This window comes from Fulvia fulva, chromosome 6 (genome assembly GCF_020509005.1).
Source record: "Fulvia fulva chromosome 6, complete sequence".
NCBI classification, from domain to species: domain Eukaryota; kingdom Fungi; phylum Ascomycota; class Dothideomycetes; order Mycosphaerellales; family Mycosphaerellaceae; genus Fulvia; species Fulvia fulva.
In genome coordinates this window covers 4,571,475-4,594,620 of record NC_063017.1, presented here as the reverse complement: position 1 = coordinate 4,594,620, position 23,146 = coordinate 4,571,475, and the positions used below count along the sequence as shown (strand labels likewise).

The 23,146-nt window shown below is 54.2% G+C and overlaps 10 protein-coding genes across 10 annotated transcripts; 5 read left to right on the top strand and 5 right to left on the bottom strand.

The window, feature by feature from the left end:
* Positions 1-8: 8 nt before the first annotated feature.
* Positions 9-538, top strand: CLAFUR5_07632 (uncharacterized protein; the record flags this gene model as incomplete). Its single annotated transcript, XM_047906780.1, has 3 exons — positions 9-98; positions 217-299; positions 361-538. The coding sequence occupies 3 exons, from the start codon at positions 9-11 to the stop codon at positions 536-538; spliced, it is 351 nt and encodes a 116-aa protein (XP_047763223.1).
* An 856-nt stretch (positions 539-1,394) lies between these two features.
* CLAFUR5_07631 (uncharacterized protein) lies at positions 1,395-2,120 on the bottom strand (the record flags this gene model as incomplete). Its single annotated transcript, XM_047906779.1, has 2 exons — positions 1,395-1,641; positions 1,693-2,120. 2 exons carry the CDS (start codon positions 2,118-2,120, stop codon positions 1,395-1,397), a joined length of 675 nt encoding a protein of 224 aa, XP_047763222.1.
* Positions 2,121-2,992: 872 nt separating this feature from the next.
* On the bottom strand, positions 2,993-5,797 carry CLAFUR5_07630 (uncharacterized protein; the record flags this gene model as incomplete). The annotated part of the gene is made up of 1 exon (XM_047906778.1): positions 2,993-5,797. The coding sequence occupies one exon, from the start codon at positions 5,795-5,797 to the stop codon at positions 2,993-2,995; it is 2,805 nt and encodes a 934-aa protein (XP_047763221.1).
* A 1,691-nt stretch (positions 5,798-7,488) lies between these two features.
* Positions 7,489-8,415, top strand: CLAFUR5_07629 (uncharacterized protein; the record flags this gene model as incomplete). The annotated part of the gene is made up of 1 exon (XM_047906777.1): positions 7,489-8,415. The coding sequence occupies one exon, from the start codon at positions 7,489-7,491 to the stop codon at positions 8,413-8,415; it is 927 nt and encodes a 308-aa protein (XP_047763738.1).
* Positions 8,416-9,338: 923 nt separating this feature from the next.
* CLAFUR5_07628 (Uridylate kinase) lies at positions 9,339-9,980 on the top strand (the record flags this gene model as incomplete). Its single annotated transcript, XM_047906776.1, has 1 exon — positions 9,339-9,980. The coding sequence occupies one exon, from the start codon at positions 9,339-9,341 to the stop codon at positions 9,978-9,980; it is 642 nt and encodes a 213-aa protein (XP_047763739.1).
* A 707-nt stretch (positions 9,981-10,687) lies between these two features.
* Positions 10,688-11,578, top strand: CLAFUR5_07627 (Fe(II)/2-oxoglutarate-dependent dioxygenase nvfI; the record flags this gene model as incomplete). Its single annotated transcript, XM_047906775.1, has 1 exon — positions 10,688-11,578. One exon carries the CDS (start codon positions 10,688-10,690, stop codon positions 11,576-11,578), a length of 891 nt encoding a protein of 296 aa, XP_047763743.1.
* A 547-nt stretch (positions 11,579-12,125) lies between these two features.
* CLAFUR5_07626 (uncharacterized protein) lies at positions 12,126-13,575 on the bottom strand (the record flags this gene model as incomplete). The annotated part of the gene is made up of 2 exons (XM_047906774.1): positions 12,126-12,871; positions 13,110-13,575. 2 exons carry the CDS (start codon positions 13,573-13,575, stop codon positions 12,126-12,128), a joined length of 1,212 nt encoding a protein of 403 aa, XP_047763744.1.
* A 986-nt stretch (positions 13,576-14,561) lies between these two features.
* CLAFUR5_07625 (uncharacterized protein) lies at positions 14,562-16,950 on the top strand (the record flags this gene model as incomplete). Its single annotated transcript, XM_047906773.1, has 3 exons — positions 14,562-15,108; positions 15,197-16,504; positions 16,556-16,950. The coding sequence occupies 3 exons, from the start codon at positions 14,562-14,564 to the stop codon at positions 16,948-16,950; spliced, it is 2,250 nt and encodes a 749-aa protein (XP_047763745.1).
* A 395-nt stretch (positions 16,951-17,345) lies between these two features.
* CLAFUR5_07624 (uncharacterized protein) lies at positions 17,346-19,957 on the bottom strand (the record flags this gene model as incomplete). The annotated part of the gene is made up of 2 exons (XM_047906772.1): positions 17,346-17,836; positions 17,920-19,957. 2 exons carry the CDS (start codon positions 19,955-19,957, stop codon positions 17,346-17,348), a joined length of 2,529 nt encoding a protein of 842 aa, XP_047763746.1.
* A 358-nt stretch (positions 19,958-20,315) lies between these two features.
* On the bottom strand, positions 20,316-21,818 carry CLAFUR5_07623 (uncharacterized protein; the record flags this gene model as incomplete). The annotated part of the gene is made up of 1 exon (XM_047906771.1): positions 20,316-21,818. One exon carries the CDS (start codon positions 21,816-21,818, stop codon positions 20,316-20,318), a length of 1,503 nt encoding a protein of 500 aa, XP_047763740.1.
* Between the last annotated feature and the right edge of the window lie 1,328 nt (positions 21,819-23,146).

Below are 23,146 nucleotides of genomic sequence, written 5' to 3'. Positions count from 1 at the left end.
CGACGAGAATGCGGAAGCATGGCAGCCTGACCCACGACGAAGAGATCAACGAGGCATCTTGGGTGGCCGCGAGGGGAGCAGCCGTCGGGGCGTGCAAAGTAAGTCCGCCGACAGCAACACGGAGATAGCAATGTTTCCACGGCGGTGTGCGAGGTGTGGCCTGCACGTGGCAAACAGAGAGGCTTTTCGCAGAGCATGGCTGACGCTGTGCCATAGTGGGGTCTGTTCTCATTCGTCGCCGCCGGCTGTGGCTACATGTTCAGCCCAGTCTATCGAGGTCTCACAGTACAGATGAAAGTGTACGTCCATCGCTCTGCTGGTCTTGGCATGCGATATGATTCTGGTTGACTTTTCGACCAGCTTCCTGCAGATGAGTGGCATGACTTTTGGTTCGATTGTCGAAGCCGATAGACGCTTGATCGCGCATGAAAAGTTTATGCGCATCAGGAAGAAGGGAGAGAGGGATGCCCATGTTTGGCGCATGTACGAACAGGACTATGAGAGGTCGAGACAAGCATCCAAGGACGAATCAGACTAGCCATCGACATGCTCAACAACCCATCCACTACAGTCTACAGTATCGACTCCGTTTTCGGGAACACGATAATCACAGCGGCATGCTCAAGTAACGGCCTAGGTCTCGAGCTGTGAAGCGATCCACATGGGAATGATCCGTCACTGGCACTCTTCAGAAATCAAAGACACCATCATATTGCTATCTGGTATCGCGGTCATGATACACCATCTTCTGCTTACCACAGACGCCATCTCCAGCTCCGTGTTAGTCGCCATATGAAGAACTTTGAACAACACCATCACAGAACATACATAAAGGCCACCCACAAGCCTTGCCACAAGACAACGATAACAGTCACTCGAACATCTGCCCTGCCAACAACTTTCACACCCATCCTATTAACCGCAAAACAAGAGAGAGCACGTTCACCCTCTCCTGCAGTTTTATTTATTGCGGACCGTGGCAGCGGCAGCAGTAGGCTGTGATGGCAGCGCATTCGATCACTGCGGCCACCACCACAGTCCGTGTTCTTGGGGTAAGGAGAAAGAGAGTCGGCTTCGGAGAAAAGATTCTTTTGTGTCGTTCTGTCGGCTCTCCGGGGGGGACATGTGGCTGCATAATGAGACTCGAAGACGCGAGACGCGAGACGCGAAGCACAAGGAAGCAAGCCGTTTGGTGCCGAGAACGGGTACTGTAGGCATGTGCCTGCTGTCAAAATGAGCTTGATGAACTGTGTGTTCTACAGTACAGCTGCAGGGGAGGTCCCTTCCCTTGTCTCCTCCTGCCTTCTTACTATCTCCTCACCACCTCCTACCCCTCACCCCACAACCCCCTCCCTCCTCTGCCTTCGCCCCACACTCCTAGAGCGGCCATAATGTCAACACAAAATCGTATGCAACGGCACCTCCTGATAAGCCGCATACTCCCTCATCACCTCCTCCTCATCCCACTCCCTCTCCGGTTCCGTGCCTGCATAATTCCCTTCCCGATCCCTCGCAAAGTGCCGTTTGTACTCGCCCCTGGGCATCTTGATTGCCTTGTACCTTTGCTCCTTCTCTGCTGCTGTGTCCCAGTTGTCGCTCATGCGGGTTGAGATCCGGCGGAAGAAGGACCTGGCTGGCGGGCTGGGAGGGGGTCAGTAAGAGAGGTGGGAGAGGGGAAGGGGGAAACGTTACCGGCTGGGGAGGTCTGAGGCGCCGTCGATGGAGGATTTGCGGAAGTTGTTGCTGAGGCGGACGGTTACTATTATCACGTCGTCGTCGGTGGGAGGGGCGTCTCGTTCAAAGACAACGCTGGAGTTGCCGAAGCCGCCTATGCTGCGGGTTCGGACGTTGGGTGCTGCGTTGAAGATTCTAGGGTTTCGATGTGCGGCTAGGGCACTGTTGCCTCTTGCTGCATCGTGGCTTGCGTTTGTTGTTGGGGACTGGGAGCCGTTGCTTGAGAAGCTGTCGTTGCGGTTGCTGGAATCCATAGTGGTGCTGTTGTCCGTTGTTACGTCGATCAAGGTCTGGGGAGGCTGTGGCAATGGCATTGACTGGGTTCGTTTCTTTGCGAAGTAGCCTGGTGGTATGGGTGGTGGGAAGTAGAACAGGTGCGCTGCCATCTTCGACTGGCTGTCGCCACCGCTGGTGGGTATATATTCTTTCTGACCAGGGCTGAAGACGTGGACGTCGTTGGTGGAGCTTCCCAATGAGGCAGTACTCTCAACTCCGCATGAACGCAGAGGCAAGGATGTAGGAGTGGTAGGTGGGTAACAAGAACGAAATCGGGACACAAGAGCAATGCCCGCAGTGGCGATGAAGATGAAGACGGAAAGCGCCAAGTTCAACACTGATCAGCGGAACCTACGACGTGTACCTTCTCTGAGGTACCACAGGTAAGACGCTGCGAAGAAGTCACGACAGGATGCAGCAGTACCTCCAGATAAGAGTCGCGAAGCTCTTCCGCACGTCGATCATGCCGCTGTGCCGTCAGCCCACCATCACACATCGTCTGTCCTGCCGTTCTCGCGCTTGCTGAGGTGTGCCGAGGGAACAGCATCTAGAAGGTTGACTGGCTTTTGTGGCTGCAAGCCGCATCTCTAGCTTCGATGTCATGTGGTTGGTGTGAAGAGATGTACAGCGTCATTGTATAGCGGAGGAGCTTTCTGGCGACTGACTAATGACTGGAGCGGAGTTCCTTAACTGGGCTGGTGCAACAGCGGCAGCTCCCAATTGGGGTGATGCCGACATCACCCGTATGTTTGGCCTGAGCTCTTTCTGCGGATTGAGACCCCGGCAAGACAGTGCTTGGTCTGCGTGTTCGAACGTCAGATGGATCAAGCCTCACTCATCAAGGCATTATCAATCTCTTCATGGCCACCAAGGGGCCTGCTGCTGCCGTTACTGATGCTAATGCTACGAATACTGCCGTCTGCTCGTACACGAAATGCTTTCGCTGCTGCGTCTGCCGTCACAAAGAACTGTCTCTGGGGTATCAATATCGCTCGCCAACTTTTATCTTCCTCTCATGCCTCTTCTCTCGATCTATGACCGGCGCCGGCACCGGTCCTCCCTGCGCCCTTTCTACCTGCTTAAGGAGACTGCCTTTCACGAACTCGCTATCACCCTCGAAATTCAGCAACGTCTTGCCACCTGCATGGCTGCCGTCAATCACGCCTCGACCCTTTGTCGAAGTCCCCCAGCCTTGTCTCTTCTCCAGCTGACCGAGCAGACCACCACTAGTGAGTCCGTCATCCGGGCGACTGTGTGTTGGCTGTGCCGAACCTGAAGGCGTACGACCCTCTGGCATTGCGTTGATGCTGCGAAAATTGTTGCTCTGCGGGATGCCGAGAGGTTCCCGCGAAGCTGTCGCATGATTTACCAAGGCAGCGGTACTAGTTCCGACTTGGTACCCTTTGCCTGTTCTGCTGTGATGGATCGGCTCACGGTGCTGCGGTGTGAGATCAACCAAACCAGAACTGCTCTGGCCACCATGTTGACCACTAGTGTTTCGGAAGACGGTCTGGTTGGGAATGTTGAGCGGATCTTCCGGTGAGGTCGCGCTTTCGATCAAACCGCCCGCGCCAATCGTGTCTGGTTTGTATCCTTTGCCTTTCCTTGAGTGTTGGACTGGCTCGCGGAATGTCGGTCTCAGATCGACCAGTGGGTTCGCCGGCTCTCGCCTTGATCCTGATCTGGGAAGGTCGATACTACCACCTCGAGCATGACCGCCGTTCCGGCCATTATCGCGTGTACTGCTCGATCGCTTCATCTCACCTGCGCTGGTGGTAGGCTTCCGAACTGAGGTCTGTCTTCGCATGCCGTCGTCACCACCAAGTAATCCTCCTGTGAAGGGTTGCTGTTGTTGTGCATCTCGCGCTTCGTTGTCCTTGCGTCGTTGTGAGTAGTTCCTACCAAGCAGCCCGGTATCCTTGAAGTCGGATGTTGCCGGACTCTTCTGATCCATCGATGAACGTCTGTTGTTCACGGACGTTTTCCTTGCAAGATTGCCAAGAGGTTCGTTCTCTGCCAACATAGGCTTCTTGTTGAGAGCGACTGGCGGATGCTGATGTTTGACTGTCGATGTTCTGCGTTCCGGTGATACGTTCACATCGAATTGGTTTGATGACTTGGCGAAGCCACTGCTTTCATCAACCCGATCGAACGAATTTTCGCCCATCAGTGACCCGAATGAACCAATCTGGTAATGCGAGTCCATTGATCCCTTCACCAGATGCACTTTTTTCTGCTCGTTACTGACCACGCGACTCCCGGACGGCTTGCCGTCGCCCATGACATTCACGAGATACCAGCTCCGCCACGCCTGCACGACTTGGTGAAAGTCGTCGGCGGTCTTCTGATCTCCAGTCGAGAACAGATGGACGTAGTCTGTGATTTCCTCGAACAAAGCAGGCTTCTGCTGGCTCTTGATTGCAAAACAACGCGCCTTCGGGGGCTTAAACTTCTTCTTGGCCTTATCCTTAGTAGGCGTGTAGATGTCGAAGTCGCTAAGGAGGCAGACGTGAGTCATTTGCTCCGGCTCCATATCGGGGTCTTTCGACTGCACCAGCTGCCCATTACCATTACCACGCAGTGTGATATAGCGTTTCTCCCACTTGCCAGGCTTTTGTGAATACAGCATGTACCAAGTTTTCTGGCTCGGCTCTTGTGCTGGCACACCAGCTCTGGTTAATTCTGTCTCTACGCTTCCAGTACCGGGATCCAGGAGGATCAAGCTGTTCTGCCGATCATGATCCCAACTATTCATCACGTCGCGAATCCGCTCATACCTGCGAATTGGTCGCTCTATTCCAACTGTGCCAAAGTATTCCAGCATGATCACCGACCTGACGTCGATCTTCTCTGGCATGCACGTCGCCGCGCTCTTGATCAGGTCTGCAGACGTCGTATCTGGGCCGAATGGAAAGAACATCTTCGATTTGCCGCACTCCAATAGCACCCTCCGATCGCCTGCGTTGATCGCTGACACAGGAGCATCTGTACCAGGCACAATTCCACCTCCGCCAGGCCGGATTGTACGGTCTTCTTTTGCAGTCTTTGGTCGTGCATTGGGGAATTCCCTCTCTGATGTAGCCACTAGTTCTTTCTTTTTGCGCTTCTTGAACCAGCCTGAGAAGCAATGTGGTTCTTCGCCTGCGTCTCCATATTTCGAAAGGTTACCCATGCTCTTCGTCGCGCGGATTTCGCTGGACATTGGAGGACCATCGTTCCTGAGTGGGGGAACAGGCCTGGGTGGTGGAAACAACTCGCCCGATGGCGTGGAAAGGAATGGTGGTCGCTGGGGCGACGAGAATACATGTCCAGGCGGGCTGACAATTCTGTTGCCGCTACTGCTTTCAGGCAAGCGATGTCTACTATCGTTGCTTGTCTGAAGCCTCAACTCGTCACCGCTAAGACTTCCCCCGGGGTCGTTCGCACCTGACTCTACTGGAGCTGTCGCTTGTGCTTCATGTTTACCTCTGTTGTTCCCGCTCATCCTGCGATGCTGTCCCGGCGTCTCGACGACCTGTGTCTGGTACATGGGCTTCATCGAAGATGCTCGGTGCGTAGAGTGGTACCTCGAGGGCACATCATTGCGCTGCTCCTGGGATGCTGGTCGTAAAGTGTCCGGTGGCGAAGTCGTAGAGTCTGTGGGATTCCGGTGGTATCTTGACCTGCTTCTGACAATGCCAGCATCGTCTGTGGTGGCAGGAAGTGGCTCTGCTTCATCTACCGATGCTTGCTTTCGTCGTTGCGACTTGTAGCGCGAGGGCGTCTGTGGTGATGATGTGTCGCCCATGTTGGATATCGGTGCTCCAATGTTGTATGCTCCAATGCTGTATGCTGTATGCTGTATGCTGTATGCTGTACCGGTGTGTGCTGTATGGCATGTATGGAGGATGAATGTTTAGTATAGGAAAGCCAGGGTCCTGTTTGGTATGCGCCTGTCGCTCGACTCCTGCCACCTGCCTCGGAACTCCTAAGCCTCAATGCTGCTGCTCTGGAGGTTCGCAGACCGTCAAGGCGCGAACATGAAGTGAAAGGCAGGTACGGGGGGAGTTGCCCGTACCGTATGGCACGAAGGAGGTGGCAGTGGCAATGGCAGTAGTGGACGTGGAATTGGAGGTCCGCAATGCCAAATCAGCTTTCCCTTCATGTGGAGTACCTAGGTAGCCATCAATTAGATCGCGTGCCTACCCCTGCCCGCGGCGGCTAGCGCGTAGCGGCTGTGTTCAACGCGCTTTCCCGGTTTGGAGGGCGTGCAAGATACTTCCTCAGGACTGCGTGTTGAGGCGTCCACGAAAGATGCGAACAATCTATGACACAAGCGAGTCTGTATCTTCACTGCAGCTTTCAACGGTTCGCCTGACCATTTCTTCGCTGATCTTGGTTGGACATGCTCGGCATGAGGCACGGACTCGGTTAAGTGCCGGCATGGCAGGCACGGCAGGGTCTGAAACTGGAACCTTGTGGTTCTGCTGGCCCAAGCGAAAACAACAACACCTCCTTCTCCACGCGACCAATCGTTGTGACTTGTCGCTGTACGAGCTCGTCCATCGATTTTACAAGTCCACGCCAGCATCGATGCGGAAAAGTTGATAGACGACGATGATGCTCCTCTCATGCTCCTTGACAGCACATGGTATGCGTTATAAGCACAGCGGAGCATCGACCGTCGTGCGTCTTCGAGGAGATGGCCAAGCACTTCAGACTGCGTGGCAGCTCAGCACGTTCCATGCAGCAGAGCGCTTGCTCTGACGATGCGAAGGCAGTCGTGAATTGGAACGGAGGAAAAGTGAGCTATGGACGGCTACTTACGCACTCCCAGTGATGTAGGTTCTTCACCTCTGCAGGAGATCCTTCCATCTGATGGGCAGCTTCACATGTTTCCTGCGCAGCGAGTGAGTGAGGTCGATGCGAGCGGACTGTGCTTGCAACGTGACGGAAGCTTAAGGTAAGCCAGTTCTTCGAAACCTTAAAAGCAAACATCAGCTTTCACAAAATGTGCTGTTCGCGGTTGTGAACCTCCCAGGGTAAGCGTAGCGGAGTGGAGCTCTATACCACTCCTTTCCGGCTTCCTTGATGGTAGCGCTACGCTACCCGTGATCGTGATCGACTTGTTGCGACAATAGATGCATAGACAACACGAGTATATGTTTCTTGCGAGTTCGCCAACAGGCACAGCGCGAACACGTAACACCAAACTTTATTCACGTGATCCTGAAACTTGAAAGTTGACCAATCAGAGCGGGCGCCAAGGCTAGTTGAGGGCTGGTGATAGAGCTCCACTCCCTCCTCGCTGACGCCACCACCTACGCTCGAGTGTTCGCAAGCTCACACGTCGCTACGGTGGATGGCTAGCGCTCGTCGGTCGTTACGCTTAATCAAGCACTTCTAGGTAATCGCCAAGTCTGCAACCATAAGGTATCGCACCACCGATAAGACCCTACGCAACTACTTCATCGCAACACCATTCACCCTGCAACGACCATGACGGCCATCATCGAGGACAAGATGAAACTGCGGCAATTGGCGCAAGAAGCGTATAGCGTCCACTTCAAGGCTGGGGACGAGCCAATGGCTCGGACCATCGCCGAAGTATACAAGCTCAGTCTTGTGGACCACAGAATGCTCGAGCTCCTGATCACACTAACGAGCGGCAACTTCACGCGAGAACAGCTACTCGAGTATCGCGCCTATCTCATGATGATTGCTGGCACGACTCTGGTCCGCGTGGTCCGCGTGGCAAACACAGACCAACAATCGCGCTTGCTCGCTCTGCCTGCCGAGATGCGGAACAAAATCTACCGTTTCGCATTAGTGGAGGAAGACGCCGTGCGTATCAGTCCAGATGTCATCCGCAGTCACAGCGCTCTCTTGCAGGTCTGCCGACAGATGAGGCAAGAAGCCAGCGGGATCTTCTACGCTGAGATCAACTTCGAGGCTACCGTCGCTGGATACCAAGCTGCGACTCTTCAAACAGCTAGATGGCTGCAGTCGATCGGCACTCGGAACGCATCTACCATCTGTCACATCACCGTCAAATGCCTCCTGCCACGGAATCTACTTGCATCGCACGCAGAAGCTAAGGCACTGTGGGATGCAGGCGACGACATCGCAGCAATGCCGCTCGGTTACATAATGACACAGCAAGACGCACACGCAGCCGTCTTTGTGGGCAGTCTAAGTGGCACGGGCCTGGACCTCAATAATGTGTCAGCAGCGGATAGTATCGACTGGTGTCCCCCGAAGGACTATCTCAGAAGTTTCAGCGAAATTATCAGCGAGGTAATCTCGGACCACTTCCGCAACGTGCTCGTCAACAGCTGGAAGGTCGCCATCCGCAAGCGCTGCCAGAGCAATCTACGCAAGGAGATTCAGGAGGTCAATTTTGATGAGGCTGATGATGCGGTTTAGCCACGTAACTCAATCCAAGAAGGAGGCTACGACTTGGCCATCGACACATTATCGTGCGTGCTACATGAGACACAAGCATGATGCGGAAGTCGGGTCTGGACTTTGACGAGAAGTCACTGTTTCCGAGATCAGGTTCAGGATGCAGCAATGAGCCATCAAACAGCAATCCAGCTATGAACATCTCAGTACAGAGATGTGCCGTCAGCCGAGTCCCTGCTCCCAGTTCCATGTTCTCGGCGAATGAGTAATCATACTATCCAAGGTTATAGGCTCACGACTTTTTCCCTGCTCGCACCTTTGACTTCTTTCGCGGCGGTGATGCGACGCTTCACACATAAACAGTAGCACTTCGTGAAGACGGCGAAGTCCTTGTATATGCCGAGTCTGCACTCCGAGCTGATGATGTAGATGGAGATATTGGGGAAGGTGTTGGTGACGGGCGTTTTGGAAGACGTACCGGGGAAGGAGGCAGCAAACCGGCGAGATTTGGGGTTGAGAACGCACCCAAGTTTCCACCGGCGTAACCGTATTTAAACCTACCTTTGGTCTGCCAAGATATCCTCGAGATCAAATCGACCTGGACCTGCTTGAGGCTTTCGCTCCCATTCAATACGACTTGCTCATGGATCTCCTTTGGCTTGGTAATTTCGGATCCTCGGAAACTCCGGTTCAGTGCGGGGCAGCAATCATGTGCTGGTTCGGGTGGCTCATCGTTCAATACTCTACACCACGTTTCCACATGATGTATTGACTAGAGCTCCGTGAGAGAGCAGTCGCTTACACAAGGGCCGAATATCAGTTGTCACGAGGTTGGCTTTCGACTCTCGCAGCTGCGGCTCATACTTCGTCGAGCTAGACAACTCATCTCGGAATACTGGCTTGTGTGATCCAAATATCTCTCAAACACACGCCTTTTCTGCACCATGATGGCGACTCCTTTGGACGTCACCCTAGTCGGCATCGTTGGCGGTCCTGGGTCAGGCAAAGGCACGCAGTGCTCACGACTTGCGAAAAGCTTGAACCTCGAACATCTCAGCATTGGAGACGTTCTGCGCGCCGAGATGGCAGACAAGAACAACCCGCATGCGCAGACCATCAAAGACAACATGACTGCCGGCCGTGTGGGTCCACCGCATCTCACAGTCGGATTACTGAAGAAGCGCATACTGGCCGCGATGGAACGAGGTATCCAGACCTTTGTTCTTGACGGAACAGGACTCATCTTCACCACAAATAAGTCAGTGGCTGATGAAGACCCAGGGTGGGCTCGAAACACAGATCAATGCACGTATCTTGAGCGCGAGATAGCACCGGTGAAGAAGGTCATTGTGCTTGAATGTGGAGATGAAGTGCTCATGCAGCGGCTGGCTGCCGCTCAGAGGGACCGGTTCGACGACAATGCCGATAACATACAGAGGCGCATCGACACATTCCGGGAGACGACATCAAAAGTGATAGATGCTTTCGAAGCCGCTGGAAAAGTGACCAGAATTGACGGCGAGAGGGACGTTGAAGCTGTCCATCGGGAGCTTTTGGGGGAGGTACAAGCTGTGATGAAGACTTAGCTACCGGTGTAGTCCCTAGATCCTTCTCTCAATACAGGTCAGAGGCCTGGGGGTCAATGCCATGGTGCCCGACAAGCGCGGCATAGAACGAGGAAGATCTAAGCAGTCACCTGGCCAAACACACAGAGGTATATCTCGTGGGCAGAGATTCCGTTGGCATTCGACACGCAAGTGCAGTGACATTGGGAGATGGACTTGACAGCAGTTGCATATGGCCTTCAAGCTAGTGGACTGGTTCGAGGATCATTGGTTCACTCGCCCTCCTCGTGAAGCAATGTCGGCTGGCACAGCAGATGACCGAGCGCTGACTTCGAGTCAAGAACAAAGCGTTCATCGTTTGACCACATAGAACATGGGCTTTCAGCGTGCGACCTTCATCGCCGTGAGTTGACTCGAGAACCCATCCGACGCTTCACTGCTGACGAGCTTGGAAGACCGTGCACGGTATGATTACAATGGAGAACAAGGTGCACGTGGAGTTTCGTGGTGATGTCGTTATTCCTGACAGTTTCTACATTGACAATTGTGTGTGGCAAAGTGACTCGAGGCGCACCATCTATCATGCTTCACGTGGACTAATACGTCTTCCATGGGAGATTGTGCTAGGCTATAAAACTTGACGTGCTTCATAACTTTAGCTCAGATACCACAAAGCTCGTGCTTTGCCAACCCGCCCAGAAGACTACCTCACTTTTGACGACGACGATATGCCTTATAAAGACAAAGACTCAGAAGCTGGTGATATCAGGCCTATGAACCGCAAGGTACTGCTCAGAAGCTTATGCTTCTACTCTCCGCCACCAGATGGTCACCAGCCTCGCTATATGGAGACAAACCTCACTCAACCCGGAGCTGGCCAACGGAACTACGATCACTACAGAAAGATTGTGCCTATCTACGACATCCGCAATCGGGAATCATCGTTCGACGTTGCGAAGAACTCTTTCACTCCTCTTCCAAACGCGTTCCATATCAGCAAGGCGATCTCGTTCGACGATGAGGATGATGTTCGAGCTCGTTACCTTCCCGAAGTTGAGAACATAATCTTTGAGAATGTAAAAGGATCCCAGAAGGTTCTACCCTACGATGTCGTTATAAGGAAAGCTTCGAGCGTCAAGGTTGCTCATCGACAGGTCAACAAGCTCCACGTAGACCAATCCCCAAGAGGAGCGTACAAACGGGCTACAAAACATTTCCCCAAGGCAGATTCGGACGCAATCATCAAAGGTAACCTGCGCCTCCGTATCATCAACCTCTGGAAGCCTATATACAACATAGTACACGACCACCCCCTTGTGTTCGCCGACCACAGGTCCCTGAAGCCGGGAGACATGATTCCAGTGGAGCAGGCATACCCAGACTACGTGGGGGAGACTTACTGCGGGAAGTACAGACCTGGGCAGCAGTTCTGGTACTGGAGCGATATGAGGACGGAAGATGTTCTGCTGTTGCAGTGCTTCGATAGTCAAAGGACAGCTGATGTGGATGGAGGTCTTGAGCATGTGCAATGCTTGCACGGGTCCTTTGAGCTTGATACCGACGGCCTTGAGCCCTGCGATAGAGCTAGTGTTGAGGTGCGTTGTCTTGTGCTTGGCTGATTGGTCTATGAGAGGTGCGATTGGTGTTCGTAGTGTGATAAGCGGCCTTTGAGTGAACAATTCTCCTTCAGCTGCGACGTGGGCCTTTTGTTGTCCGCATGGCAAAGCTATGACCTACGGTCAGTATCAGTTCCCAATATCGTGGGAAGGACTTCATCCGCTGCGGCCGTGGAAAAAGATCAGGGCTATACTTCCACCAGAGATCAGCTTGGGCCATACATGTAGATGTGGACCAACAACATGTGTAGCCGAAAGTTGTGTTACTACATATGTCCATGTCACCTGAGGCCACTGTATATGCTTGGACCTAGTGATAAATTTGAAGAACACTCTCAGAGTTTATGTATACAGGTTAGTGATAAGTTACACAACTCTGGACGACAAGTGCTTGGAGCGACATTAGTCACGGAGCACAACGGCGCCTCAATATCTCCGGTCCTGCATCCATGTATCATCAGACCAGCCCACCCGCCGATACGCCTTGCACAGCTCGCATATCTGGCTGTTGTCTACAGGGTCACATCGCTGTGAGGCCGTGAGAGTAAAGCTATTTGCCTGATGAATGATGGCACAATCTGACCTCGGCTGGGCGAATGGTATGCTTAACAGCTTCACCACAGAACGAGAACTCGGCATAAAGGCCCATAGAGAGTGGCACGGCCACGAGGTGTGCCTCCTTGACACTCGGATGAGCCACTGCTTGCATGACAGAAGGCTGGAAGGCTTCTCCATATGCAGGCCAGACGAATGTGAAGGTGCAGCCGTGTGTGTGGGCGATGGCCCATTTCAGTCTAAGTGCTTGTGTGATGAGCTGCTCAAGCGTGTCGTGAAGTGGCTCATGCCATAGCTGATCCACCTGCCATGCGAAGAGGCTGGACAGAATTTCGAGTCTTGCCATGTACGGCTTCAAAGAGATGATCAGGGCATCGATCAGACCAGCAACATCATCCGCTATAGTATTGTGCAACTTCGGCTTCGGTGGCGTTGGTGATGACGGCAAGTGCTGGCCGCTTCTGTTTCCCACGATCTCCCTGGCTATGAAAGACCAGATGAGGCCCGACATCATATCTGTAACCCTCAGACCCTCACGCTGCTGCAGAGCAGGGACTGCGGTTCTCCAGTCCCGACTGAGAAAGTCTTCGAGCAGCGGAGCCAAGAATGTCGAGCACAGTTCACTGGGTGCAAAAGGCGACTGCTGTCTTGCAGAAAGACCGAAGTGCTGTGCTGTGGCGCTCGAGATCTGCTGAACGAGATGGACCAATGTTTTCATGAGGTCCTCAGCCTCCGTGACCTCTACTTCAGGGGCCGTTTGTTGTCTCTTTGAACGTCAGTCTATCATCCGGCATGTGATTACCGAGTGGGCTTTCGAGGCTCATGGACGCGGCATGGCTCGGATCCTGCTCCTGTTTTCTGACAGAGACTGCGGTGGTCTCCAAGTGCGATGGCACATCTCTTTCGACTGTGTGCCTGTCCTGTGGCCGGGATCCGATATGCTGCAGCTCCCTACGATGCGAAACTGAAGCGAACATACCATTCAAGGCGGCCGACGATCCACGTTGGTCTTCCACGCAGCCCACAGTGCTTCTATGCGACATGCCAGCATCACTCGCGGATCTCCCACGAGCCGTGATAGACTCGCTTGGCTGTACCGCAAGTGCAATGCTATCGTCCCTCAGTCCAGTGATCTTACTGCTGCTTCTGCGCCGATTGATGAGACCATTAGATTCTCGTTCATGCCTGAGCTCCTGTGTGACATCCCGTATGCCTCGACCATCACGCTCTGCAATGTGCTCCGTGGCAGCACTCATACGACTGCGAAGAGTCTGCTCACTGATGCTGCTGCCGATTTGACGTGTGTTGGCTTCTTCTACAATGTAGGCATAAGAGTACTTGCGGACCGTTCTGTAAAGGTTGTCATGCTTCAGAAGGTCGGAGTTGCCACGTAGAATCTCCGAGTCAGGGACACGGTCCGCATAGTCGTAGTATTCTGACGGCATGACGGCCTGCGAGGGAGCATGGAAGAGCTACGTGAGTGGTGAGCCTGACCGCAAACCATCTAGAGGATCGGAGACGCAGGTTCTATCAAGGCACGTGCAGTCAGCTGGGCTCACGAGCCTGGGTCTCAGTGGAGGTCGCCAGAATCCAGTGGCCATCGCCCCGAGCTCCATACGACGGGCGGCATACTGAGTGCTCTCGCATGCAAGCACCCGTGTCGGAAACGTCAGCAACGAGCTGCTTGTCCCCTGCAGTGTTTGGAGTTAGCTGGCTCTTTCCATGAAAGTGCGCCCGTCAGGCCTCTTAGATCGATTTGGAGGCTGTTACAGTAGGCTAGATCGGCTGCGATGGCCACTGATACATGGACGCTGTTGATCAAGTATGAGGAGCAATGCTGGTGACGGTTGTGTTGTTGTTGAAGTGGACTTCTACGCGAACTTGCCACGAAACGAGCGCGTCAACCCCTGAGCCGGTCATCGGCAGGCCCGCCCATGCACTTTCCCGTCTTGGCGTCACGTCTTGCTGTCGTTCCCGTTCTTACCGGTGCAATACCGCAGGCCATGGGCTATGTCTCCCATCCGTCACTTGACAAAAGTGCATTGCATCCTCACATTAGTGCGGCGGTACGTTCTGCTCACAGACCGCGTCTCAATCGATGCCAGAACCAGACTTTGCGGCCTCTGTGCTCACAGGCTCGTTGTCGGTCATAGGCTAGGTGGCACTGACAAGCCGAACATTGTCGTTCGTACAGCACCGGGAAGCTGCATTGGTGCACATTGATGAGCCTCTGACGTGGCGAAAAGATGCAAACGCTGTCGATGGCTCCGTGGAGGCGTTCCCGCACGAACTGGTCATGCCAGCCTTTGGCCAGTCCACCCGTGTGTGCACCCTAATGAGTGTACGACTCACACGGCAGAGAGGATAACATGACCAGCGTCCTGTCAACACGGTCCTGAAGAGTCCAGTGCTGCTGTTCTCGCCTTGCGTGATGGCGTCGGACAGGGATGAGGTCGTCCGTGACCGCGACTGCCTGCGACTCATCGTCGATTATGGAAGCGGTCTTCTGAAAGCCGCGGTTCAACATATCAAAGCCGGCGACACGCCATCTCAGACAAGAATGTACGAAGTCATGCTAAAACCGGGCCAGAAAGTCGTAGAGCAAAAGGTCATCCAACTCGAGAAGGGCAGGATACTTTGGGGTCGCAGCGAGGTTCAAAAATACAAGCGCGAGAATCCCAGAGAAGCTGGTCATGTCATAGAGCTGTGGAAGCTGCTGCTATGTCCACAGTATCGAGATGCTCTCACAGCTCGGCGTCTGTGTCGAGCTTTCACAGGACAAGACTCTTTCAACGAGGAAGTCATGGTTGAGCTGGAAGACTTTATCGCAGGACATCTGAGAGAAGTCAAGACCGCAACGCTGAAATGGCTATACTATCATCACCCAAAGGGACTCCAGTACGATGCAGACTACTGGCATGCCGTCCCGATAGAGTTCATGATCACCGTGCCTGCCATGTGGGGCCAGGAATCTCAACGTACGTCGCCATCGCTCTGGCTCCTACTGACGCTGTCGCGTAAGGTGTCTCAACTCTTGAAAATTGCTGACGTTTATCTTCTCTACAGGTCTGATGAAGAATGCATCCATGAAAGCTGGATTTTCGGACATTTCACTACGATACGAAGAGCTATGCGCAGCAGCAGCAGAGTCACAGCCGTTGCTCGAGAGCGGAGATGTGGAGTACGGTTGGAAGGTCTGCTTCGTCGACATCGGCCGTGGTACAATCGACATTTCGACAGTCCAAATACTCGAGGAAGGAATCACCATGGTAGGTGACTCCACGGGTGCGCTCGCGGGCTCCCAGGTAGTGAATGAGAAGATACTGGAATACGTGATACAGTGCGATCAGGTTCAATCCCTGGGTGGCTGGAAGGAAGCATGTAGACGTCTGGACATCGATCGAGACTCCTTCCTGGAGCAGGTGTCGACGAGCGTCGAGTCTCAAAAAGCCGAATTTCCCGACATCGAAAACATGCTCATCGATATCCGCCCAGGTCCGGACTGGCGTACCGTGACGGACGGGGACGATAACGCCATTGGCCAGGATGGAATGACAATTCGCATTCCATATGAGGCACTGGAAACGTGCTACCGGGTCTGGTTTGACAAAATATCTGCTGCTATCCAGCGGCATCTCGCTCCACGCGAGCAAGACTGTCACACCGCCATCCTGACTGGTGGAGGATCAAGTAACAGCTACATTCGAGAACACTGCGACCGGCTGTTCACGAAGCTCATCGGCCGAGCATCACGCGACAACACCTCTGGGAAGCAACCGGTGTGCCATGGAGGTTTGACTCATTATCCCGAAAGCGCAGTGCATGACTTACCGGAAGGCTACCTGTACATGTGTCAGAACGAGGAGTATGATCCCAAAATCCACAAAGACTGCACATCTCGCAAGCGCAGCAGACATGGAAAGCGCAAGTCATTGCCCGACGACAGCAAGCTCATCGTGTGGGCAGAAGGGTCGATCGATGAGACTCGCCAGGCGCCAAACCGGCTCAATCTTGTCATGTCCAATGTCGAAGGCCACATCACAACCGACATAGCCTTGACCCATTGGATCGTCAGTACGAGGGAGGATGCGGTCATCGTGCTCGACCTATACCACAGCGTCATGAAGCTGCAAGAGAGCGGACCTATCAAGGACCGTAACGGCAGTGTCCGCAAAGAATTGACGAAGTGGCCGATTCTGTTCAGCGATCTACCAGACCTGGCCACTCACGGGTTCCAAACCTATACTGATCAGGGTAAAGAGGCATACCGCGTTAGTGGCTACGTAGAGATCGCCGCGACTCGCGCTCATATGGAGCTGACGTTGGTGTTACTCAAGCCTGTCGTCGCCTTCAAGTACGACAAGCGAGGCATTGGTAAGTGAAGTATAACATGACGTCTGAGCATTATGCTAACCATGACTCAAGTCATCAAACGCAGAGGAACATACACGGAGGACGAGATGCTCTGCAGGAGAACGATCGAGGTCTTTGATGGCAGACGGTCACACATGATCGCCAAAGATCTCCCCGAGACAGGTCCTGCGGCCGGTGAACAAACAGTAGCGGTGTTGCCACGCGCACGTCGTCAGACTCACCAGCGTACGGGCTCGGCCTCGGTGAGCGGTAACGCATATGCGAGTTACTGCGACGATGATGAGCCTCTGGCTCCTGGTCAGATCTACAAGCTTGAGGAACTTGGGCGCGCAGGTGTCCGTGCTATCGAGAGGGAGGATGCTGGAGCCTCACTCTCTGACGCGGTCAAGCTTAGACCTCGTCAGCGAAAGGCAGCGCGCACAGGTCGTGATAGTCTGTCATCTTAGTGGTCAGAGATTGTGGTGGTATCAGGGCTCTGCTGTCACGAGAGGTCGGTCTGGATCGTATGCGCTGTAGACGGATATCACGTGGAGCCGAAAGTTGTGGTGGTGCAGTATGTCCACATCACTTGGAACCACTTTACAAGCAGAAACGCAACGGTATATCTAAAGACGACTTCAGATTGTATGTATACACGCTTATTGATCCATGTCTCTGGAAGAGAAGTGTTTGAAGCGGCGGTGTCCTCGGCGACGCCGCAGTGTATCAACACCACGATCCACTCTTCGTGACTCTGACTTCCATCCCAGGAACCATAGTATACAACCCTTCCAAGCACAAACTACCCCAAGCGACATCACTCACAAGATGCGGCGGCGCCGCAGTATCTCGGCTTCCTTAATCACCGTCCATTCTCCCCACCCTTCTCGCATCTGACTCTAAGCCCAGGAGCCATGGTATACGCCATCTCAGCAACCTCTCCACTCCCAACAACCTCGACACCCTCCCTCTGCACCGATCCACCATGCCCGACCACTGGCCACAAAAACTCATATTCAGCTGCAGCCTTCATGGCAGCAACCCTCAGATCCATCGCCCTGGCACAAATATCCGCCGCACGGTCTGTAGACCCCTCCCGCAGCGCCGCTACATCGCCGACCTCTAGGTCTGTTTTCAGCGCAGTGGCCAGGAGCAGCAAGGACTCGCAGTAGGGTTCAAGCACAGCTTTGAGGTCCGCAGTGTTCTCCGCCGTGAAGTCGCGGATGACCGGGTGTTGTGGAGCGCCGTCTGCGTTCTCGATAGTCTGGGCGAAGAGAGTTTGGAGGTCCTGGTGAGCTTGCTGTGTCTTGGAAGGGTCCGTGGATGTGAGCCCGAAGATGATTCGCTCAAGGCCTGTGAGGTTGTCAGTCGGGTCACCGGCAGTATGACTGACGTTTATCTTACCATCGACGCGCAGAAGACCAATCTGCTCGCACAAATATCTCTAGGCCACGCCAGGTCTTTGTGTAGAAGCTTATGGTGCACGAAGGCGCAGATCAGAGCTTTCAGGGTGCTGGCGGCGCTGAGGAGGTCGTTCCTGCCCAAGTCTGGGCAGACGTTGCGCCATTGCGGGCCCCAGCAGTGCTGGAATAGTTCGTCCATTGCCTTGTTGCTGGTTTTGGGGGTGGGTGTGGGTTGGTTTGCGAAGAGCTGGAGGTCTTGCAGTGTGGTAGTGACGCTTCGCTGGATTGTCGCAAGTAGCTGATCGAGGTGTGTACTGAGACTGGCGGTTGAAGCGGTCGGTTGTGTGGCATGCTCTCGCTCGGGCAGTTGTTCATTACTATCAACATGGTGAGCTGGACCTTTCTGTTCGCTGACGATACTTCTGTTGGTGGGTGACTGTAGATTGAGTGCTGTATCAGCGCCCTGCACTGATGGCGCCTCCGTCACTTCTGTGGCATCCCTGGGTTCAACCGTAGCATCCCATTTCTGAAGAGCTTCCGTCACCTCCTGTCTCCTCGACACTGTCGGGAACGCGCCATAGGCCGGAAGCCCACGAATCTTTGCAAAGTCCGTTGCCTGCCGCTCCATTCGATCAAGCCGACTCTGCTTCAGAATCACGCTGCCCTGGTTCCACAGACCCCGAACAGAGGTCCCAGGAGCTCGAACTGTTAGGGCATGCGAACGATATGTATTGCCGATTGATCTGTCTAGCTGAAGAGCAGTCGGCTTCACAATGCGAGTGTGATCTCCGGGATTCTTTGTGGTCAAGGAATACTGTCGAATGAGCAACTCCAAAGCCTGTAGACGGCTTGCCTTGCTCGCGTACTTGTAGTCTTGATCCTCGTGGTGAGCGGCCACCTGGTCGATGTCTTGCAGGACGATCTGGAGAGACCGGCTGAGAGCTGCGAGAGCGCCTGCGGTGTCATTTCCAGATGAGGGCTTCACGTTGAGGCGATCGCTCTTCTTATCGTTACTCCCCGGGTCTTCGTCTTCACTACTCTGGCTGGCCTCGGCGTATGATGTCGGCGGTAGCCTCAGACGTTGCACTTCTCGCAGTGGTGTCGCTGCTGAGCCTCTCTTGTATCGAGAGCTTTCACCCCTGTCGAGCGAATGGGTGCGGGCCTTTCGCTTTTTGGACGGACCAGGCGTGGTGAACGACTGGCTGTCCCGGCTGAGGTCGACCCCATCGAGCCCATGTCCAGACAAGTTCTTATCGACCTCCCAAGTGAGCGAAACCTTAGGAGTCGTTCCAGGTTTCGGCAAATCTTGTTCATCTGCAAAGTTAGTCCCGTTGACCTCTGCGACGCTGAGCCACGACTTGCTGAGATGATCTGTGCCAGTCCGCCAAAGGACTTCGGCCGTACGAGTCTTATTCGACTTGCCCTGCGCATGAGCCAAGGTACTCTCCACCGCACCCAGGAGATAAATGTCTGTCACCGGCCCCAAGATGCGATCTTTGTTTCGGTATGTGAGAGCGTACTCATGTATGAGCAACCGAAGAGCGCGGATACGACTCTGCTTGTCGGCGTATTTGTACTGTTTGTGGTCACAGTCTTTTTTGACGGCGTCGATGTCCGTGAGAACAGTAAGTACAGATCTCCGGATCGGACCATGCTGCACATGCCCAGGCATAGGCTCGTGCTCGATAGCCTCGCTCTCGCAGTCGCTGATAGAGACTGTAGTATCACGCGTAGCGCGAGGGAGGCGCGAGGCATCGAAGGAGTCTCTTTCGTAGCCATAGAGCTCGAGCTTTTCGCGTTGCAAGCCATCACTCTTCACTCGCCATAAAGCGGCAGAGCGGTCTTCAAGAGCTTGTGCGAAGATGCCATTCTCGCTGGCAATGTCCCCCCTGATGCGCCGGAATGCTTTGGCACTGATTGGCCTCTTGCTGCGATCAAGGTAAGCGTGGGTCCGAAGATGCTTCCGAATCATCTTCGTCTGTTCCCGACGTGTCACTTGTCGGTCTGGATTCTGATGCTGGTCCACCAGGTAAAGTGCGCCACAGCAGGCGATCTTGCGGTTTTCGAGCATCCTTGCTTGACATGTACTTCGTGCTTCGAGAATGATATACTCATGTAAGCGAGAGAAACCCAGACTCATCCATTGAGCGCACTGAGCTGAGTCGAAGAACAGGCCAGGCAAACAGAGATGCAGTGACCTGGCGACCTCGTTTGCCTCTTGGCGTATGGTCCTGCGGGCTCGCCGTCACTGAGTATGCCCACTAACGGCAGGCTGCATGGTTCCGCTCGCGGCCTTGGGTTTCCCCGTGTTACACGCGAAGCTATTGCCCTGATCCACGACGAGACTGAAGGCACGTTGAAACGCCAGGTAGGCGGCTGTAAGAATGTGGCTTTCTGCCATAAAGATACATTCCATCCACAACGCCAGTCTAATCATCGCTATAAGGCTCAAGTTTGCTGAAATTACCCGCCAGCCCGCCCGCCAAACCATCAACGATCTCAATACAGCCTTGCAGATTTTGCTGGATGACCTCCTTCTCCATACGTAATTGACGATTTTCGTGTCTGAGTTGCTCAAGAGTAGTCCATGCAACAGTGTTACCAACTGTGGAATGCTTCGTGCTGCCAGACCAGGCGTTCGAGGACGCCACGCTTTCTCGCGGCGAAAGTGCTCGTCTTCTGGGTGTGGCATCGTGGTCTGATAACATAAAGTGTGGTTGTCTGTGCGAAGCCGGCGTTTGCATTCCAGACGAAAACACAGATGCAGTGTCTGCATCTGATTCAAAGCCAGAGTCTGAGGCATTTCCAGCCGATCTTCGCTTGCCTCGTCTGCGCGACTCATCGTCACTTGCACCACCCTCTGTATCACGTGGCACCAGCCTGATTGTCTTTGACTTCTCGCGTTCTTCTGATAGCTTCATCTTCGTCTCTGACAGCATGGTCATCAGTTCCTCGTTCACCTGCTTCTGCTCCTCCTGCTGCTTGCCGAGGTCCTCCAGCTGTCTCTTCAAGTGTGCCGATCGTATCTCTGCCTCCTCAACCTCTTCCTTCTGCGCGTCGATCTCGGGCTGGATGCTTGCTATGTATTCGACTTTCTCTTTGTAAGATGCCTGCATCCGTTGTAGAAGATTGGTCGCGTTCAGTAGGAGGTCGTTGTAAGACTGCGGTGAAAGTGTATCGCCTTGTCCATGGGGGAAAAGGCTGGTGTTGATGTTGATACTGAGTATCTCGTCCTCGATCGCGTTTACTTTGGGTGCGGGCGTGCTAGCCTTCCGGCCAAACCACGAGGTCTTAGCGGGACCTTTTGTCGACTTGACTGACATGGTGCTTCCCCTGCGAGCGTGCCGTGCGCTCGGTCGCTCAGTGAAGCCCGGTTGGTAGTCCATCACAAGCTCGCTCTCGTCGAGCTCCTTGGTAGGAGAGGTTGGCACACCTAAGTGTACTGGTGCGGACTCTCCGTGGAAGAGGTCGCCAAATAGTTTATTGGGCAGCTTCTCGTTGGCTGGTCGGGGTTGACCTTTTGTTGGGCTTGACTGGTTGCTGTTCGTGTTAAGCTTTGGCACATAAGCAGCCCACGATCTGGCTCGGTTGTGAAGTGCAGTTCCAGATCTAGCCAGTGCAGTCGCCGTGGGAGATGCTGATTGTTGTTGTATAGTAGACAGCAGCCGGTTGCCCAGGCCTTCACGTGTCGGCGGCGAGGTTGTCGCGGCACACTCGCGAATAAGACGGGATTCTTCGCACAGTTGAATGTCCTGGAAGCCGTCTTTGTCTAGTCGGATGGCTGGCGGTGCATTCCAGTGAGAGTCGATATTTCCAGCGGCACCGTGGTAAGCAGTAGAGGTGAGATCAGGGTTGATTATTGAGCGCTGAGATGGTGCGTAAAAGGAATTTGCTTGCTGTTGATGGCGTGTGGCGCCCCGAAGGTCTCCCATGGCGGTCAGCCAGGATATTATGGAGCCTGGTCAGGTCTGATCAATCGCACGCAAGGAGTTCACGCCAGACAGATGCCGAAATCGTCTCGCAATGCGTTACAGCCGGGATGGGATTGGAGCAAGCCAGGTCTCGCGGAACTCTGCAATTGAAATCACCAGGTCGCCGGCGAACTCTTCTTATTGCGGCACGAGGCTGAAAGGTGTTGAAGAAGGGAGGAAGGCAAGATGTCGCGGCCAAGGAGGGATCGGAGATGGCTTTGCTGAGTCGCGGATTGCAGCAATACAGTACCGCCAATCCGGTTCGCTGGATGATCTCGCAAGACGCCCGACACTCTGATGATCTCCTGATCGTCTTCTGCCCTTGCGGTGGTGAATTTGCTGCTGCGAGCCTGCGACTGATGTTCAATCTCCTGCTGACTGCGGTCGCCTGTTGGCACGGAGCTCAGGCCTCGGCGCCTTCTCCACTCTCGAGATGAGACAGCGTCGGCCCGCGAGCGTCGTCGGTTGCTTCGTACTGTGCAGGGCACGTGCCTGTGCCTGGCCTCCAGCTGGAGAGAATGTTGCAGATGTGAATACTGTAGTCTGTAGCGAACGAATGTTGTGTAACAGTGCCAAAAGCAATCTCGAAGAAGTAATGATATTGTATCTGGCTAGAAAGAGGCTGGCTCGCACTGCTTGCGTAGGGCTGTCGTTCCCGGCCACGAGCTTGCGAAATGGGAGGCTGGAGCGACACGAAGCGAGCCGCCATCCCATGTTTCAGGCCGAGCTGCGTCCTTGGAACGCCACTTCGCAGGCTGGACCGCACGTCACGTTAAAGTCACAACTGGTCTGCAGACATCGCATTGCACTGGTACGCTGGGAAGACCTGGCTGTGTGTGGTGGGTGTGAATGATGCGATTAGCTGCATCTACCTTCACCGCTTGTGACAGCCTCCGACGAGGCGCGGACAGCTTCCGATTGCGACCGCAGTGACGGCCAGTGACGGCCAGTGACGGCCAGTGACCGTGAATGCCACCTCCTACAGCTGTCGCGAATCGACCGAAATGCCCGGAAAAGACTCATGCCCAGCACCGGAAGCCATGGAGGACAGCCTTGAGCGTGCTTTCGACCCGGCCGCGTTGGCCTTGTGGCCCGAAAACAGACACTGCTCAGCTGTGAGCACGGAAGAGCTGAAGAGATTGGGAAATGAGCATGAGCGGGCTGTTGGCGTGAGATCAAGAGATCAAGCGCCATGGTTAAGCGTGCAGTACAGCAACAACTGTCGCAGAAGGCGTCAACAGAGCATATGTGGCCTCAGCAGAATCAGTCCTGTGTCCAAGCGAACACTG